Below are 18,746 nucleotides of genomic sequence, written 5' to 3' on the forward strand. Positions count from 1 at the left end.
GGCAGCAGTATATGTGGGACCCAGCTCTGAGCCCAAATGACTCACCTATTAGAAGTATCCAAATGTGGATTTTTCCTAGAATGTTTGTTTTTAACACAGGCTGAGGCCCACTGGCTGGAATACACCTCCAGCTGCACGGTGACAGTGTCTTCCACTCTGATTACGTCTGTAGAGCAGTTTTTAACAGATCAAAGTGCGCTTTACGTAAATGATAAACTACAGGGATATTATGTTTGTGTAGGCTGGCTTGCAAAAATATTTCTGATCATTATTTATCAGCTTATTGCCTTTTCAGATGTCCAGCACTCTAGCAATCAGGTGAAAAGAGGGTCACATGCTATCTTAATCCTACTGGATTCTTTCAAAGACTTTCTGAAGACACAGTGGGTCAAATTTTCAGCTGGGTAAATCAATGTAGCTGATGGAGCTATGCCAGTTTACACCAGCTGAGGATGTGGCCCACTATTTTTGCCATAGTGACTCAAAATTTTTTTTTCAAAGTGGAGCCACCTAGAAGTACATTTGCTTAAACTAAGTAACCATGTGACACTGCTGTAACCCTTGTCCTTCCTTGCCCCATCCGGTCCCTGCTGTGATCCTCACTGCAAACAGATGTGCCAGCACAAATCAATGGGACTCCTCGTGGGCCCATGCATCTGCCTTAGCAGATCCGATCACAGGATCGAGGCTTCTGGCTGTAAGCTCTTTTGAGCTGGGACTGTGTGTAATTGTGCTGGGAAATAACTTGGCATGTGTTTGGGTGCTGTGAAAATATTGATGATAAAAAAAAGAAGCAAATTGTTGCTGCTTTAAAGCTTGGAAACTAGGAAAACATTTCTCACTTTAATTGAAAAATTGTCAAGACAAGCACACGTTTGTTGGGCGCACATACACACCCATACACACACACACACCAGGCACACACACAAATACACACACACACACACTCAGGATACGGAATGACGACATACTCCACCATTGACACAAGACATCCTTAGAACACATCTCACTGGCTGAGAATAACTTGAAGACAGAACATAATTACTTAGCAACTTCAGAAAGCTGATAACTTTTCCAAATTAACCCATTCCTCGGTGTCACATACCCTATAAACCTGATACAACCTGGTTCAAATAACCAGTCTGTCTTTCTGAATGAATTAAATAAAACCTGTTCTGGTAGCAAACCCAGTTAGTGGAGTCTGATGACACAGACGTATAAATCTTCAGCTTTGCAGGGTCTTTCTCACGGTTGTTTTTGTCTTGGTTTCTGTTTGTCCAGAGGGGGAGGAGGAGGAGGATGAAGAGGAGGATGAAGAAGAGGAAGAGGAGGAAGACAGAGATACAGACTCAATGGAGGAAAGCATGGAGGGTGACACGGAGCTGCCAGGTTTCACTCTTCCTGGCGAAACTTCCCAGGAGCCCGTAGTTGGCATAGGAGACTCTGCAGCACAGCTGGCTGGGGTATCTTACCAAGTTCCAGACACCATTGAATGGGAACAGCAAAACCAGGGCCTTGGTAAGAGCAACTCTTCTCTTCTTTCTTCAAGGGGGAGTGTTCCTTGTTTTGCATTTTTTGCTCAGAAACCCCCTGGGCTTTTCACTTATTCACTAACCCCCCTGGGCTTTTCACTTATTCCCTAAATCCGGACTAGTGTCACTGTAGTCAATGCAAGTACTCCAGATGGACTCCTGTGTAACTGGGATCAGAATCTGGCTCTGTGTCCCCAGTCAAATAACATCCCATTTAACGGAGAACCCCCTCAGAGCACCCGTGCTAGCCCTTTGTTTCCAAAGCCTCGCTCCGTATTACTCTGCTGACACTCTAGCTGGCTAAGGTAAGTGCTGCAAACTGAGCTTCAAAGGGAAAGTTGGGGGCCCTCTGCTGGAGGAGAGGTGCAGTAAAGTGAGGCCCGCTAGGACAGGGAAGAGTAGTGGTGAGTCAAGCATTTTGCAACTGCTGCTCTCTGCTGCTGCATTCCTTTCAGTGCCAGTTTCCTGGCATTTCACAGGAGAGGTATCTATTCCAGGTACATGGGTCAGCCTTGGAGGCAATGAGTTCATGGTATGTGAGGCAGCACTGGTGAAGGTTACAAAGCAAGGCCTGCATGAAATTATATTCAGTCTATTCAGCCCAGCTTATCTCTAGCCCTGGATTGCATGAGCAGATCAGGTATCCCCACCTGGGAAAACCACCAGTCTAGGAAGGCCGTGCCCTAGATCAGTCTCCTGGGCCTAACCATTGCAGCATGCACTGTATGCGAAGTCACCAGCTGTGTGGCGAACTCTGCTGCACAAGGCAACGTAGAAAGCTTCAAAGACAGCATCAGCCTCTTCTACAAACTTCTTTGGTCACAGCTTTAGTTGTCTGCCTTATTATCGACATGACGTGAATTTCCCATCCATGTACGCCGCAGCTGAATGTGTTAGGAATTGAAATGGGGGCTAGCAGCCATCTGAGGTGAGCAGTGGACCTGAGGTGTGGGCCAGTGGAAGGTTTACTAAAGAGAGAGACCACCAAACTCGGCTAAGCAAAGTAGCAATTGTACCAGTGTCATGTTCTGCATATTGTGGGGCCCAAACCAACTCCCATCAAAATCAGTGGGAATCTTTCCAGTGTCTTTGATGGGAGCTGGGTCCGGACTAGACAGAACACCCTTGCGTGTGACCATTAAACATCTGGCCATTCTGATGGGCCCTTCAAGCAAACCATTCTCGAGTCCTTTTATCCGCAGCCTCTATCATGTATTGTGTGATTATAACTTACACTTCTGCCAGGGGTTCAATTCCTTGTATTTGGCGGTTCTTTCCCCTGTAAATCTGTTTCCAGCCTGCTCTGGTGGTGGTAGTTTTCTCTGATGCATTTTTTGAGATCCTCAACTGCCAGGCTGCTCTTTCCCTGCTGAGGGCAGATTGAGTTTGAGTCTGATCTGACATCGCCCTGGCTGACTAAATCTTGCGTGGAAATACTGTTTAATATTTCACATGTAAAATCTGCATGGGTCTTGTTAGCCCATTAAACTGGACAGGAGCAAGGTGTGAAGTAAATAATTCTGATTCCTTAACTCCTTTCTGGTTAATTTTAAAGAATTGGATTTAGAGGAATAAACAGGGGAATATTTGGGAGAGAAAGATTGCACTGGGAGAGCCTCAGAAAGCTTTTCATTTGTTCTTGCGTTAGTTTTATGGTGTCTCGGAAAAAATGATAATGGACCAGATCCTTTGTGCTGGCTTGAGCAGTTCAGTGCCACCAGTGGGATGACTCACATGCTTCCAGTTAAGCATGTGGTTAGTCTGATTCAGGGCCAGAGTGCTCGACAACTGGCAGGTTTGCACCCTGGATAAGTATCTCTGCAAAGCTTTGCCTCTTGAGCTGCCAGTCATCGCCAGATGTGTCAGTGTGTTGTAGCCATTTACAGGAGTTCTGTCATATGTATTAGAGCATATGTATGTTGACATGAGTTCTGTTATAGTATTTACCATGTAACATAAGTTTGTGTTATAGTATTTACCATGTAACATAAGTTTGTGTTTAAGGGTGTTCACCCCACACCAGAAAGGTAGGGGTTAAAAGCAGCCTATGAAGCTGTGCAGGGAGCAGCCAGTCAGGGCCCAGCGGGCTTACATAAAAAGAGCTGCTAGGCCAGAGACACTCAGTTCCTGCAGGGAGTCCAAGGGGAAAGGACTGTGTTCCTAGCAGGCTGCAGGACAGAGCAGTTGCTGGCAGGGACTGGTGGAGCAAGGAGGAGCTCCTGGCTGGCTGCTGGGACTTGCAGGCTGGAGACCCTGAAAAGAGGGCGAAAAAGGTGCTGGGGCTGCAGGGCAATGGCCCAGGGAACTGAAGCGGTATTGGCAGAGAAGTTAAGGAGAAGCAGCAGAAGGCTGCTATCTACAGGGTCCTGGGCTGGGATCCAAAGTAGTGTGGCCACTGGGGAAGTGGCTGGACTATAGCATTGGGAGATACTTCCCTCCCCACCCCCCCAGAAGGGGGAACACATGGGTGGTGGCATGGCTGGAGGGTGGAATCATGAAAAGGACACTGCGGTTCGTGGGCTGAGACGGGTCTGCGGGCGGAAAAGGTGGCGGCAGAGGCACCCCCAGAAGAGGATGTGCTGGCTGAAAGAGCTAGTCCCTGAGACAACCAGCAGGTGGCGCCGCTCTGGTGAGTGGCCCCTGACTAAAGTAGGATGAATGATCCCTGGAATATAGATTATTTGGGTTATTTTCTCCAGAGAATTTATACAGCTCCTCGCCAGTTCCTCTTCCTGCTCTTCAGAGCACAAATGAAGCACTTAAAATGTTTGTTGATATCAACAGCTATGTTCCTCATAACAAATGAAAAATGTACATTTGGACCATCACTTTGTTTTCTTGGTCTGTTTTCCAGAGCCTGTTCCAGCTGTGTCTAGTTGAAAGTTTTAGATCCTAAAAGAAGACAAACACTTAATCAGGTTTCTCTTGTTGAACCAGAATCAGCCTCCAAATACATCTAAATATTAACAATCCTATTCGCCTTCTTGTAATGGCAACTGCCATCATAACTTCTGAGTAACTCCTACCTGAAAATATCTAGAATCACAACAAGCCTGTGGTCAAATTGTCTGGGGGTTTTGTTTTGTTTTTCCCAAAGGCAACTTCTACTTTCTCTAGTCGTATTTCCTTTTAACGACTGATGCAATAAAAAGGCTTATGACCCTGTTCTGCAAACACCATCCAGCGTAGTGCTCAGTGGTACTACACATAGTAGTAAGCATTATGTAAGGACTTGTCTACACAATGAGTTGTTCCTGATCAGCTCCATGTCTGGACACTCCAATCCTGGAATATGAGTTTCCATGGGTGGAGTCATTCAGGAATATTGATTGCATTTTAAATTCACACCCTTCATTACTCAGAAACAACGTTCAAGTGTAGACAAGCCCTTAGTGTTTGCATGATTGGGCCTTCAGAGAGAAATACAATTCACACTTAGGCCTAGGCACAATGGGTCAAAGCGACCGCTCTGTTTTTACACTCTGCAGAAGTTACATCAGTATAATACTGGAGAAGTGTAGTCGTGAATTAAGCCCATTATATTAAAAGCCCATTATATTAAAAGTAAAAATTTGATAGTCTCATCGTTCCCTGGTGAGGTGGAAAAGAGAAATCTGAATCTACACAGGCCATCTGGTGTTAGTCAGTTACAAGAGTTAATAAGATCCACATGGTTCTGTAGGAAACACTTTGATTATTGATTCCATAATAGAAATAAAGTTGGAGGCAAAGATCAAGAAAAAGGAAGTATGGGTAATATCCAGCAGCTTCTCCCAGGCTCTAGCAGAGAACAGCAAAAAGGTGGGGTAGCCTTGGGAACTCTCAGAAAATACGGGAATTGGGTTGTGCTAAACAGCACTCAAAGAGGTTAATTCAGAAGAAACTGCTATGAAAAATAGGTGAAATCAAGCTTCTGCTTGGGATAATAAATGTATCTTTATAAACCTATCAAGGTAAGGGGAAAACAGCAAGGGTCTTTTTCACACACATGTAATAAGACATTTGAGCTGATTTTGGTCTGACATTGTTGGCTGAATATACTGAGAAACAGCAATCTTGCAACATTTTAAAATGTTACTTTGAAATAGCAGCTGTTCGAAAAGGTTTATGTGGCCAGTTAAAGCGAAGTCTCGGTAAGTTTGGCTAGATCAATGTACTATCCAGCCTTAACTCTTACCTCCCGTTGTGCGGAGAGACTTAGAAATATTGGCTAATACAAAAAGCCACATCTGTCTAGGCCTTCATTCTTCCCATCAACAGCAACAACAAAAGGGATTTTTGTCTGACTTGATGCTAAACTAGGGTCAGCCACATAACACCAGCAACCAAGTTATCAGGGACTTCCCTCTGCAGCATTTTTTTCCCTCCATTTCAGCCTTGAGTTTTAGAAGCAGCCGAGAATTCCTTTGCCAGTTCAGTGGGACGCAGGGGAGATGCCGTTACCAATATCCAGTACGATGTGTACAAGAGGGTCCGGCTCAGCTCTTATTGACTTAGAACAGTTTCAAATCAGTTACAGAAGGACGCAGATTAGCAAGGCCCAGTGATACAGTGTAAACCTAGGAGGGGCTAAGACCGTCCCAAAGGCTGCTGTTATTCCACGTTCTGTTCCTAGGTACCCCTGCAGTGCAGAGATGGTTGGAATCACAGGCTCTGAATCCCTAAGCTAGCCAGCCCTCCCGAGAAACGACAGCCTCAGCAGTAGAACAGGCCGAAGCACAGGCTACCTGAAGATCAGGCCAAAGGTAGTATGGGTGGCTTCCACGTATAAAGTTTTGGGTAAGCAGGGCTGAGGAGAGCCATGCCCCCTGCAGATGTTTGTAACAGGCTGTGGGGCGAAGCTAGGCAGCCTGCTGATACCAACTACCCAGCCTGCAAACCTCCTGCAGTTTAAAAACTAGTCTCGCCTGGCTTACTCCCTGCTAGACTGCAAGGAAATCAGGATCAGCTCAAAGATGAGCTCCTTTTGTATGCTGTTCCCCTTCATGGTTTCTGACACCAGCTACTCAGGCATAGGTGGGGGAGGTACAAAAGTCTCAGATGGTTCAGATGGATCTTGCATGAGCCAATAAGAGCCCTGGTATATGAGTTGTTGGGGTCTCTATCCCTGCTGCTGGTGAGGGTGTGTGGACTAGCAGCTGCTGTCACAGGGATGTGCAGGAGGCAGGTGCAGTTGAAGTGTCCACTGGCACATTACCAAAAATGTCTAGTATTTTGGGGTTTCTAGGAATGGCGTGGGCCTGCTTCCTTCGGCGTCACCTTGCAAGATCATGCCTCGTGGAGGATGCCATTTTGAAGAGCATGCCCTCAATTAATGTGGGTTACACACCTGTCCTGCCCTAGGTCAGGGCAGAGCAGTGCGCTCTTTGAAATGGTGTGCTCTGTGCCTGATACCAGATTGGTTTTAAAACAGTACTGGATGAGGACTAATCAGAACAAAGCAGGACTGTATGTTTTAAAACTGGCCGAACGGCCTGCCTAGGTGCAGTGTCGTTGGGAGCGCACTTGGCATCTGCCAGACCATGATCTGGGCACGTTATACCAGCCAAGCGCTGCTGACTAGCTTTGGGGGGTTGGGGCCTTGACTCTGCTCTAACCCTGCCTGTCTCTGTACCTTCTGAGACAGCTTCCTTGTGTTGTCCATCTGTCTATATCCACCTGCTGTCTCTTGGATTATACTTAGACTGTAAGATCTCTGTTCTGTTTGTAGGCTCTACTGCAATATAAGTAATAATGGTGTTTTTTTAAATCTGCAATTTAAAGATCTTTTCTTGTGTCTCATAGTACAGGCAATATTCTTGTCTCCTTCCTCTGTCCTGTAATTTGTTCACCCCAGACAGCTCAGCTTCACTTAGAAGTAACATTTAGCATTCAGTGATGTCCTGCTTCTACAGCTGGTCTCCTTGGAGTTTCCAAAAGCTCCAGTAACTTTCTCCAGGTCCCAGTTATTCAGTGATTCACCCAGGATTAGAATCCAAGATCCTCCTGGCTCCTAAACTTTTTGCTTTGATCCTTAAGGTGTGTGGCCTTCTGTATAGATGCAAGAGCTGTTATATCAGAGGACAGCACTTATTCTCAGGGAATGAGACACTCTTTGGCAGAAGGCCTGCCTGGGTACCATTTACATCCCACGTAAGCCCTCCAGAAGAGTAGCATGTAAGCGTGCATCAGCCTTGAGCTGATTCCTTATAAGGGGGAATTCACTTCTGATGCTAGTCTTGAACCGCAAAGTGTTGGTTCCGATTGCACAGTGACTAAGGGAAGAATGGGGGGAGAGAGGTCACTTGTGGCTAGTACCATGCCCCATTATTGTGCTTTACTGAGAATTTCTGCTTTAAAAGATTCCTACCTGCTGAGAAGGTGAAAGAATGGTATCCAGCTCAGAAAGGAAGAGCCAGAATTGACTTAAACATACCCTCCCCCGTACTGTGTGTCCAAATAAAAGCATCTAGGACTTCTGGAGATTAAAGTTCTTCTGGAAAGGCTCCTTTCTGATAAACATACAAATCCTACCCTCTGTGAGGGCTGGACAGGAACATCTATTGGAAATAAGTGTGTTTGGGTTGCCAATAACAAAATCATTCCTTCAGACCTCAAGCAAATGCTGCTCACAGAGATGTTGGAATCGGCATTACTCAGTGAGAGGGATCGATAGGATAAATATTGCCCCAGGTCTCTCTTTTTCTTTTCTTCGTTTCTGAAGAACTCTAATCATAGCCTACTACAAACCTGGGAAAATAAGAGTTAGGGTTTCAGTAAAGCATTATTTCTTTTAATTTATTGGCAGTGCCATCTGTGCTGGAAGCTTTATTAATCTAAAGTGAGTCCCACAACTCGACCAAGTGTTTTCCAGTTCTGTTTGTTTTGCTTTTTCTCTCCTTGGTCTTGAATACAAAACGAACTTTCTAGCTGAAGTGTCCGCACAATTGAACTTTCCCTTTCTGGGTAGGTAAACACGCATCTTGATGAAGCTTTTTTAGAATTTTTTTAACACAGTCGCAGGTACTGGGCTCTGCTCTGCTCTAAGAGCTCACGGTCCTTTCCTTTCACTTGATTGGAGTAGCTAAGAGATTCTATCCTTACTGCCTCTTTCACGTGGATATTATCTTCTGAAGTGTGAGGTAATCTGATCTTGCTGGGGCTTGTCTTCCAACTGGAGATAACTTCCCAGTGAACATGACCTTGATTACTATCTCCATTTTATGGGCCCCGAGAGCTTAAGTAACTTGCCCAAGTCACACAGCAGACGGGAAGGAATGGAACTCGGGTCTCCTGCTCCGATCGTATGGCTGCACTGCAATCGTAGGGTGTGATTGCCGCTCTTGTAGACATACCTGAGCTAGCTTTCATCTAGCTAGCATGTGAAGACTCACCAGCACAGACTTCAGCATGGACTGTACAAACCCACCTGGATAATTACTTAGGCTGCACTGAAACACGTACTGCTGTAGGTTCGCTGCTTCGGTTGCCGTGTCAGCTCGATCAAAGCTAGTTGGGGTATGTCTACACGAGCTGCAACCATACCCTGAGGCTATTGTGTCGACATACCCTGCTCTAACAGCTAGAACACACTGCCTCTTGTACTCTTCCTTCCCACTCAGTACTGGACCAAAGCTCCAGTATGATGCTAAGCAGCGCTCTGCTGTTGGAGATGGTGTCATTTCATGTAATAACAACTAATAAAATTAATTCTGGAGTTGTAAAGGTGAGGACTGACCATCTTGCAGTTGTTAAGAAAAACACACTGCTTCTTGCAAGTGCTGGGGTTAACAATGCTATCCTAGGTTTAGCGTAGCTGCAGTTTCTCGGCTAAATTCCAGTTATATAATTACATTGAGTCTACCTCAAATTCCCCTGCAGTTTCAATTGGATATGGTAGTCCTCAGTTTCTTTTTTAAAAAATGCTGAGGTGCATTGCGGTCTAATGAACTGAGACAGGAATCCCTGACCACGGCTACTGAACCACCAACACCACTTGGTTGGACGTAGGTTGACCTGGAGCTGACTCCTCCAAGTATTAGTCAGGGCTGACCTTGCATAGTCGATGAGAATATGAGATAATATAGTTTTGAGCTCATATAGATGCAGTAAATTCACTCCTATTGAAAGGAGAGAAACAGTCCTTGAAAGGGAAATATTTTCGCCACCAATCAGGTGAAGTATATGGAGAATCAATGGAAGTTTCTCTAAACTGCTCCACCCAGCACATCTGAACCCCACTTTAGTGAGACTTCCCTGAGTAGTGAGAGTGTACTTCAGTCTCAATGGCCGACTTCCCTGAGTAGTGAGAGTGTACTTCAGTCTCCATGGCTGTTAAATTCTTGCCCTCTCTGCTGATACTGCCAACTCATACCAACTGTGATGTTTGTTTATATGGGCACCTGTTCACTTGGAAATTTGAGTGACTCCACGAGCTCATTTCACATCTGCTGACAACTGTCATTGCCAGGCTGAGCAGGAATCGAACCAGTGAGCTCAGGTGAAAAGCTCCATACATCATCGCTGCCCTTGATTCATCCACAAATTAAGCTGTGCAGCTACTCAGTCTCCTTCTGCAATCTCCTTTGTGTGGGTTCCCAAAGTTTGTAACATACACAAACAGCAATTGTGCTATTCAGCAACCAATACATTCGATTGGATTGCATTGCATATTGCAACCATTCGTACAACAAATGTACCATTTTGCATCAAACATATTGTGTGACCATGTGATGAGAATGTGATGAGACCATGTGATGGAATGTGAGACCATGTGAGAATGTGATGAGACCATGTGATGGAATGGTGTGAACATCTCTGATGGAATCTTAACCCTGATTTTTATGTGATCAAAGTGAATGTTGCCTCTGTGGTGTATTTGTGACTTGTTTGCATATGTTGATGTTTAAGGTTTGGCCAGTGAGTTGGCCCTTCTTTTAAAGCACTTGGGGCCTGATCCAAAGCCAATGGGAGTCTTTCTATTGGCTTCAAAGGGGTTTGGATTAGACTCTTGCTGCCTTTCACTGGAGCAGCCAACAAACCAGTGCATCGAGTGTAACTTCTCAAGAATCTGGACATTAAGCCATGTCCTGTGCTTACCATACGGCTGAGGTTCATGATAATGACTTGTGGTCTGACTTCCATGGGGAATATCAACCAGGTGGCTTCCTTCTCTGATTTTTGGGTGTGTCTACAGTTACAGTGCTGCTGCAGCAGGTGTGCTGAAGACGCTCTATGCCGACGGGAAAGAGCTCTCCCGTCGGCATAACCCCCCCCCACCCCCGCGAGCAGCATAAGCTGTGTTGGCGGAGAAGCTCTCCTGCTGACATAGCGCTCTGCACAATAGCGCTTACGTTGGTGTAACTATGGAATATTCACCCCCCTGAGCGACACAAGTTTTGCCAACGTAGGCTGGGAGTGTAGATACAGCTTGAACTTTTCTCAGGACGGTGGCGTGCAATTTTTCTCCCCCTACCGGATGTGAGATGTGCTGCTCTGTCCCATTGGGCTGCTGTGGTGCTCTTTAAACACATCTGTCCTGAAACAACTGTTTTGCAGAGTTGGCCCAAGTTTTGTGTTGATGGACTGTGCTGTGGGAAATTTACCTGTGCTGACTGTGGGCAGTGGTGGTGTTATTCCTAGATCACATCCCTTTCCTATACAGTAACTTTGTTTTAAGTAAAAAGAAGAGGCTTTTACATCTGAAAGGAGGAGGAACATGCAGTTCTGAGGCCAGATCCTCAGCCAGTGTAAATTGACATGGCTCCATTTGGAGCTGTATTAGTTTACACCAGCTAAGAATTTAACTCTGGATTGGCATAAAATGCAGTAACATCTCCTGGAGACCGGAATGGCTTGCAGGCTGGATTCAGTTCCTGGGGAACTGTAGTGATCCCTTTTTGTTCTCAACAGTAGGTGGCGGCGCTGTCAGCTGGAACGGCTAGGGAAGGTTTTACGCATAGGCCAGGAAAACTGCAACTGCAATACCAGCTCTTTGAAAACCGAACTCGGATTCACCTATTTGGCTCATCTTCCGCAGGAAATGTGTAAACGTATTGTGCAACCCTAAGAATTAAGAAGTAATTCTGAACTAGTTCATTCTTTGGCTGGTGATCAGTCCCAAGTATGTGGGCTCTGAAAACAAACACCAATAAAAGCATACGGGCCAGTGAGTTTTAAAGGTCAAGAATAAAAGCAGTGGGTACATTTTGAATCTGCTTACAAGCATCTTACAGTATCAGTTAAAATATACTGATTAGTATTATCCTGAGAACTCTTATTGCAGGTATATGCATTGCGAAGGGGCTTTTGGCACTGAGGATTGTAATAATAATACCTGCTCTTATACAGTGCCTTTCATCAGTAGATCTCAAAGCACATTACAGTCTTTACTGGATTTATCCTCACAACACACCTGTGAGGCAGGGCAGCCCTGGTATGTCCATTTTTACAGCAAGGTTACGTGACTTACCCAAGGTCACATAGGAGTGATTTAAAAGTCATGATCCTGTGTTTCTCAGGCCAGGGCTCAGAAATGATTAGTTATACATAAGACACTGTGGTGCACCAGAGAAGTCACTGTTCTGAGTCAGTTCTATTCCTGACTCTGCCACTGGCTTGCTGTGCGACCTTGGTCAAGTCATGTCACGTCTCCCTGCCTCAGTTTCTCTCTCTGTTGAATGGAGATAATGGTATTTCATCCTTTCTCTCATTCGCTTTAGCCATAACTGCTTCTGCTGGTGGAAATACTGAACAAAGGAGCATCCCGATCCAGTGGTCTGGCTTCTAAGTCCCACTAAGGGGAACTGCTTGTGAAAGTTGTTCTGCTGGATGTCAGTGGCACCTAATATATTAGGTAACGCAGCCAGGGAGAGAATCCCCTTGACTTCACATTGCTGCTGTGTGACAGAGGAATACATAACGTAGCTAATGTGCCGAGCAGCGGGGGCCCAGGAATCACACAAAGGAACCCCCCCCCCCCCAGTTTCTCAGTCATCTGCACAAGCTCTAATTTATTTACCATTTCCTTCTCAATTTCGCACTGTTTAAATGTACAGTAGTTGCTAACGGGGTTTCTAGCATGGCTTCCATAATCGGGATGGGCAGGCTGTTCTGAGCTCTGTGCTAGCCAGACTGCTATAGGGTTACATCAAACGGGACTGTCACTGGCTGGTGGGCCCTGTACAGTGCTGCGGGACGCTTCTGTTGAGCCACCCTAAGCTCAGGGGCTAAAACACACCATTCACATTTAGGATAATTATTACTGCTGCCTCATGCTGGCTGGCAGGCAGAGCTCATTAGTTCAAGCCAGAGCATAAGGGTGACGGGTGTGTCTCTGTGGGCCAGAGCAGGTTGTGGAGGAAATCCCTAGGAACCGTCAAACTCCAGGAGGTTGAGTTTGATGTGGTGGTGTTTGTTTTTGGTGTTGCCAATAGTCAGGCTGCAAAAAGGAGGTGAGTTTGGACGGTAACTCAGGGACTGTGTGCTCTTTTGAGGAAGAGAAGTGGTTTAAGTTGTTCACAGTGGCCAATCCCTTGGGAGAGGAAGCACTGGCTTGCGACTTGTAAGAGCTGACTTCAGTTCCTGGCTCTGCCACTTATTTCCTGTCTGACCTTGGACAAGTCACTTAATCTCTGTGCCACAGTTCCCACCTGTAAAATAAGGATGATAATGCTTCCTGTGTGTGCCATGTCTATTTACATTCCTTGGGGCAGTGACCCTGTTCAGAATTTAGGACACAGTCTCAGGTGGGGTTTCTGGGTACTACTGTAATATAAATAGTTAATAACACACCCCTGAAATCCTTATGTCGACGGACTCTTAGTTCACAGACAAATAGCAATTGCTGTCCAGACTAGTCATGGAAACTTTGCGAGAAAGAAACTTGCTATCAGCAACTGTATTGTAGCCAGCACGGGTCTGAGCTAGGGCTGTCGATTAATCGCAGTTAACTCACGTGATTAACTAAATTAATTGCAATTAATTGCAGTTTTAATTGCACTGCTAAACAATAGAATACCAATTGAAATTTATTAAATAATTTGGATGCTTTCCTCCATTTTCATATATATTGTATTCTGTGTTGTAACTAAAATCAAAGTGTATATTATTTTTGATTATAAATATTTGCACTGTAAAAATAATAAAAGAAATAGTATTTTTCAATTCACCTCACACAAGTACTGTAGTGCAATCTCTTTGTCATGAAAGTGCAACTTATAAATGTAGATTTTTTTTTGTTACATAATTGCACTCAAAAACAAAACAATTTAAAACTTCAGAGCCTACAAGTCTACTCAGTCCTACTTCTTGTTCAGCCAATCGCTAAGACAAACAAGTTTGTTTACATTTACGGGAGATAATGCTGCCCGCTTCTTATTTATAATGTCACCAGAGAGTGAGAACAGGCATTTGCATGGCACTTTTGTAGCTGGCATTGCAAGGTATTTATGTGCCAGCAGCACTGGCTCCAGGCACCAGCTTTCCAAGCAGGTGCTCGGCGCGGCATTCAGAATGGGGCAGCAGTCCGTGACCCACGGCAGCAATTTGGCAGCAGCTCCGCCGCTCTTCCAGGTGCGGCAGCAATTTGGCGGCAACTGCTTGGGGTGGCAAAATTGGTGGAGCCACCCATGTGTGCCAGATATGCTAAACATTCGTACGCCCCTTCATGCTTTGGCCACCATTCCAGAGGACATGCTTCCATGCTGATGACATTCGTTAACAAAATAATGTGTTAATTAAATTTGTGACTGAACTCCTCTGGGGAGAATTGTCTGTCCCCTGCTCTATTTTACCCACATTCTGCCATATAGTTCATGTTCTAGCAGTCTGGGATGATGACTCAGCACATGTTGTTCGTTTTAAGAACACTTTCCCTGCAGATTTGACAAAACACAAAGAAGGTACCCATGTGAGATTTCTAAAGATAGCTACAGCTCTTGACCCAAGGATTAGGAATCTTCCAAAATCTGACAGGGACTAGGTGTGGAGCATGCTGCCGCTGCACAAAATGATCTTTTAAAACTGCCAGCTGCACATTTGCCGTCACGTCGCTCGTTATGATCTCATCGGCCACACCCGGATGTGAGGGTGGAAACACTCTGGCGAGAGGAATGGATATCTTTTATAATCCCTAACCAGTCTCTCGTTGCTGATCCCACAGTCTGCCTGCCTGGTTTTGACCTGCCCCATCACCAGTGGTCCCTGTTGAATAGGTTCCAGACTGGGCAAGGTCTCTGTGCAGCCAACCAGTATCGCTTGGGCCTTTGTGACAGCTCTTTGTGCAGCTGCGGTGCAACACAGACGATGATGCACTTTGTCGATGAATGTCTGCTGACTAGGTTCAGCAGTGGGCTAGAAGAACTGCATCACGCCACTGAAGATGCCATCGTTTGGTTAGACGACTATGCACACGCTAAATAAATCAGAAGTCTTAAAAGAGCAACACTCCGATGCGGAAACTACAGAATCCGAACAGCCCAAAAAGAAAACCTTCTGATTGTGGCATCTGACTCAGATAATGAAAATGAACATGCGTCGGTCTGCACTACTTTGAATTGTTATTGAGCAGAACACGTCATCAGCATGGACACATGTCCCCTGGAATGGTGGTTGAAGCATAAAGGGACATGTGAATCTTTAGTGCATCTGGCACGTAAATATCTTGCGACGTCAGCTACAACAGTGCCATGAGAATGCCTGTTCTCACTTTCAGGTGACATAAACAAGAAGCAGGCAGCATTATCTCCTGCAAATGTAAACAAACTTGTTTGTCTGAGCGATTGGCTGAACAAGAAGTAGGACTGAGTGGACTTGCAGGTTCTAAAATTTTACATTGTTTTATTTTTTAATGCAGTTTTTTTGTACATAATTCTACATTTGTAAGTTCAACTTTTATGATTGCACTACAGTACTTGTATTAGGTGAATTGAAAAATACCATTTTGTTTTTTTACAGTGCAAATACTTGTAATAAAAAATAAATATAAAGTGAGCACTGTACACTTTGTATTCTGTGTTGTAATTGAAATCAATATATTTGAAAAAGTAGAAAACATCCAAAAATATTTAAAGAAATGGTATTCTATTATTATTTAACAGTGCAATTAATCGCAATTAATTTTTTTAATTGCTTGACAGCCCTAGTCTGAGCTCAACGTTGACAGCACTAAACTCCACAATCTTTCTGTAAAAGTCTCAAAAGCTCTTCAACAGCAACAGTAATAGGAAGCTGTAGTGTATAGGAATTGTGTAATATCCCTTTAAACAGTTTGGGAGCCCTTCTGTTGCAAAAGTCAGCAAAACTCTGCCAGAGCAGCAGCGTGTCTAGGGACCTAGGCCTGTATGTTTGCATATAGTTCGTAAATAGTTATTTGGAACTCAACCGTGTTCCTGAGGTTTCCACACATTCTTGATGTTGCATAGAGAACAAATACTCCACCAAAGCCATGAGGTGCAGCATGTAAAGTGAAGTGAAAGTGAAAATGAAACTCCTTCAAGCACATGGATTTTTGGTGATGCACTTCCAGGTAGTATGCACACGGCCTTTCTAGAGACTTAACTTACTAGACGCCATCTCTCAGTATCCCATTCAGGGAAGCAGCTCTTTGCAGGACAGCATTTAAGTATGTGTGTAATTTTAGGGATGTGCTGTGTCCCGGGTGAGGTCGGTGTGATTTAAGCATATTCCTAAAGTTAAGCTCCTAACTAAGTGCTTTCCTGAACGAGGACATGTGATTCTCTTGAAACAGGAGAGAGAAACTTGTGACTCCTGAAATCATCTGTTTGTTTATTATTGGACCCTGCTGTTGGGAATTGCTATTAAAATTGATTTTGAGATTCGAGCTCATTTGCTGATCGTTAGAAGCACACTCACAAAATCCTGCAGGAACATAATCAGCCTGCCTGGCTTGCAGTCTGATTAAGTGGCACTGCACTGGCCTCCTGCCTGCTTGCTTTGGGCAGAACTTTCAGATTTATCTGCACTCAGAGTGTTCTAAACTACTGGACTAGGTGTTTAAATATTTCATAGCACTCTCTGCCGCTGCTGCATCTTGTCTGTCTTGACCTTTGTTACTTCTCCTCCTCTTGACGGTAATGTTGCCGGCACCCAGTGCCGAGAGGCTGAACAACAGCTTGAGTGGTTCGTTACCCAGTGTGCTACACCCGATAATCACAACGGGGTGGAGAAGCAGAAAAGTTTATTTGCGGCTGCAAAAAGGTACAGGGAGAATAAAATCTCAAATCCTGCACACAGAGCAGGAAGTTACACAGGCTTTTATACATCCTTTTTCCCAGCATACTTATCCAATAGCAAGCTGCCCCAAGTATCCATATAGCCAGCCAATCCAGTTCCTAGCTAGTTCCCTGATGCTCTGTATCATTTGTTAAACTATACATAAAGCTGCTTTATTCAGCATTGTTCTTCCATATCTGCCCTGTTTGGCCTTGCTTAGTTTCAGGCAGTCTGACTCTGCAACATATTGTTGCAGATCCTCAGCATAACCGCTGTGTGTGCCTCCAGGCGGGGGGCCAAGGACACTTGGGCCTAGTACGCAGAGCTGCTGCGAGTGCCTCAAGGCGGGAGGGGGGGGCCAAGGACACCTGGGCCTAGTGCGAGGGGGCTTCATCAACACTCGTGGTCTTCCATCCCCTCGAGTTACCTAGTGGCCATGCCCCAGTGTCCCCAACAGTAATGTTGCCGGCACAGAGTGCCCGAGGCGAGCAACAGCAGGGGTTCGTTGCCCGGTGTGCGTCGCCCAATAATCACAACGGGGTGGAGAAGCGGAAAAGTTTATTTGAAGCTTCAAGTGGTACAGGGAGACATTAATCTCAAATCCTGCACACCAAGAAGGAAGTTATACAGACTTTTATACATCCTTTTTTCAGCATACTTATCCAATAGCAAGCTGCCCTAAGTATCCATATAGCCAGCCAATCCGGTATACCAGCTAGTGCCCTTTTTCTTTGTATCATCTGTTAAACTATATATGGAGTTGTTTTGTTCAGCATTGTTTTGCCATATCTGCCCTGTCTGGCCTTGTTTAGTTTCAGACAGTCTGTGCTCGCAACATATTGTTGCAAGATCCTCAGCAGGACTGCTGCGAGTGCCTCCAGGCTCGGGGGGGCAAGGTCACTTGGGCCTAGTGCGAGGGGGCTTCATCGACACTCGTGGTCTTCCATCCCCTCGAGTTACCTAGTGGCCATGCCCAGTGTCCCCAACAGTAACATCACATCCTATACGCCTTCCACATGGGAAGCCAGATTCACTTGCATGTTTGCACCCCAGTACTGCTGATGAGTGCAGATGTGCCAAGACTGGGTGATTCACTCTAGGGCAGGGCAGTTTAAAAATCCAGTCAGGGCTCTTCATAGGACTGGGCTGACTTTCAACTGCTGTAGTCTTAAGCTCTGTGATGTGGGGTGGATAGAGTGGAGTTTTGAATGGATTGCTGTCTTGCTTCTGGATTTTGGTGATTAAACCTTCCCAATGCTAGGTTCTGCTGCTGGTCCAGCTCCTTTCTGTGCAGTGGGGATTATTTTGCGTTACACCCCAGCCATTTATCAACCAGCCAGTCATCACCGAGCTTTTAATAACATGGGAAATCCCCAAAGAATGTCACTTCCTCATATTATTCAGTTTCTCAGAGCAATCTTCATTGGGTGCTAAAACCTGCAAAGTTTTAAAGTCGTGGTGTCTCTTTCCGTGCATTCAAGTCCCCGTAAAGCAGAGGTGGGCAAACTACGGCCCGTGGGCCACATCCGGCCCGCAGGACTGTCCTACCTGGCCCCTGAGCTCCCGACCAGGGAGACACGCCCCCTGGCCCCTCCCCCGCTGTCCCCCCTCCCCCGCAGCCTCAGTGTGCTGCGCTGCTGGCACTCTGGCCCGTTGCTTCTGCCGGGCAGGGTGGTGGCATGGCTGCGAGCTCCTGCCACTCTGAGCAGTGTGGTAAGGGGGTGGGGGATAGGGAGTGGGGGTTGGATAAGGGGAAGGAGGTCCCGGGGGGCAGTCAGGGGACAGAGAGCAGGAGGCGGATGGACGGGGCGGAGGTTCAGGGGGGCGGTCAGGGGACAGTGAACAGGGGGGATTGGATGGGGGGGGATCCCGGGGGGGCGGTTAGGGGCAGGGATCCCAGGAGGGGGTGGTCAGGGGACAAGGAGCAGGGGGGGTTGGTGGTTCTGAGGGGGGCAGTCAGGGGGCGGGAAGTGGGAGGGGGCGAATGGGGGCAGGGTCCAG

At 45.9% G+C, this 18,746-nt stretch overlaps 1 protein-coding gene across 4 annotated transcripts in view; it reads left to right on the top strand.

Annotated features, from left to right (window-relative positions):
- Nucleotides 1-18,746, top strand: part of ARMH4 (armadillo like helical domain containing 4) — a 123,190-nt gene that overhangs the window by 45,573 nt on the left and 58,871 nt on the right. For all 4 annotated transcript variants that reach the window (XM_075129971.1, XM_075129969.1, XM_075129970.1 and 1 more), the window contains one exon: nucleotides 1,282-1,518. In XM_075129971.1, coding sequence (XP_074986072.1) covers nucleotides 1,282-1,518 — 237 coding nt within the window. The remainder of the gene's footprint in view (nucleotides 1-1,281; nucleotides 1,519-18,746) is intronic.

Source organism: Caretta caretta, chromosome 6 (assembly GCF_965140235.1).
Source record: "Caretta caretta isolate rCarCar2 chromosome 6, rCarCar1.hap1, whole genome shotgun sequence".
NCBI lineage: Eukaryota > Metazoa > Chordata > Testudines > Cheloniidae > Caretta > Caretta caretta.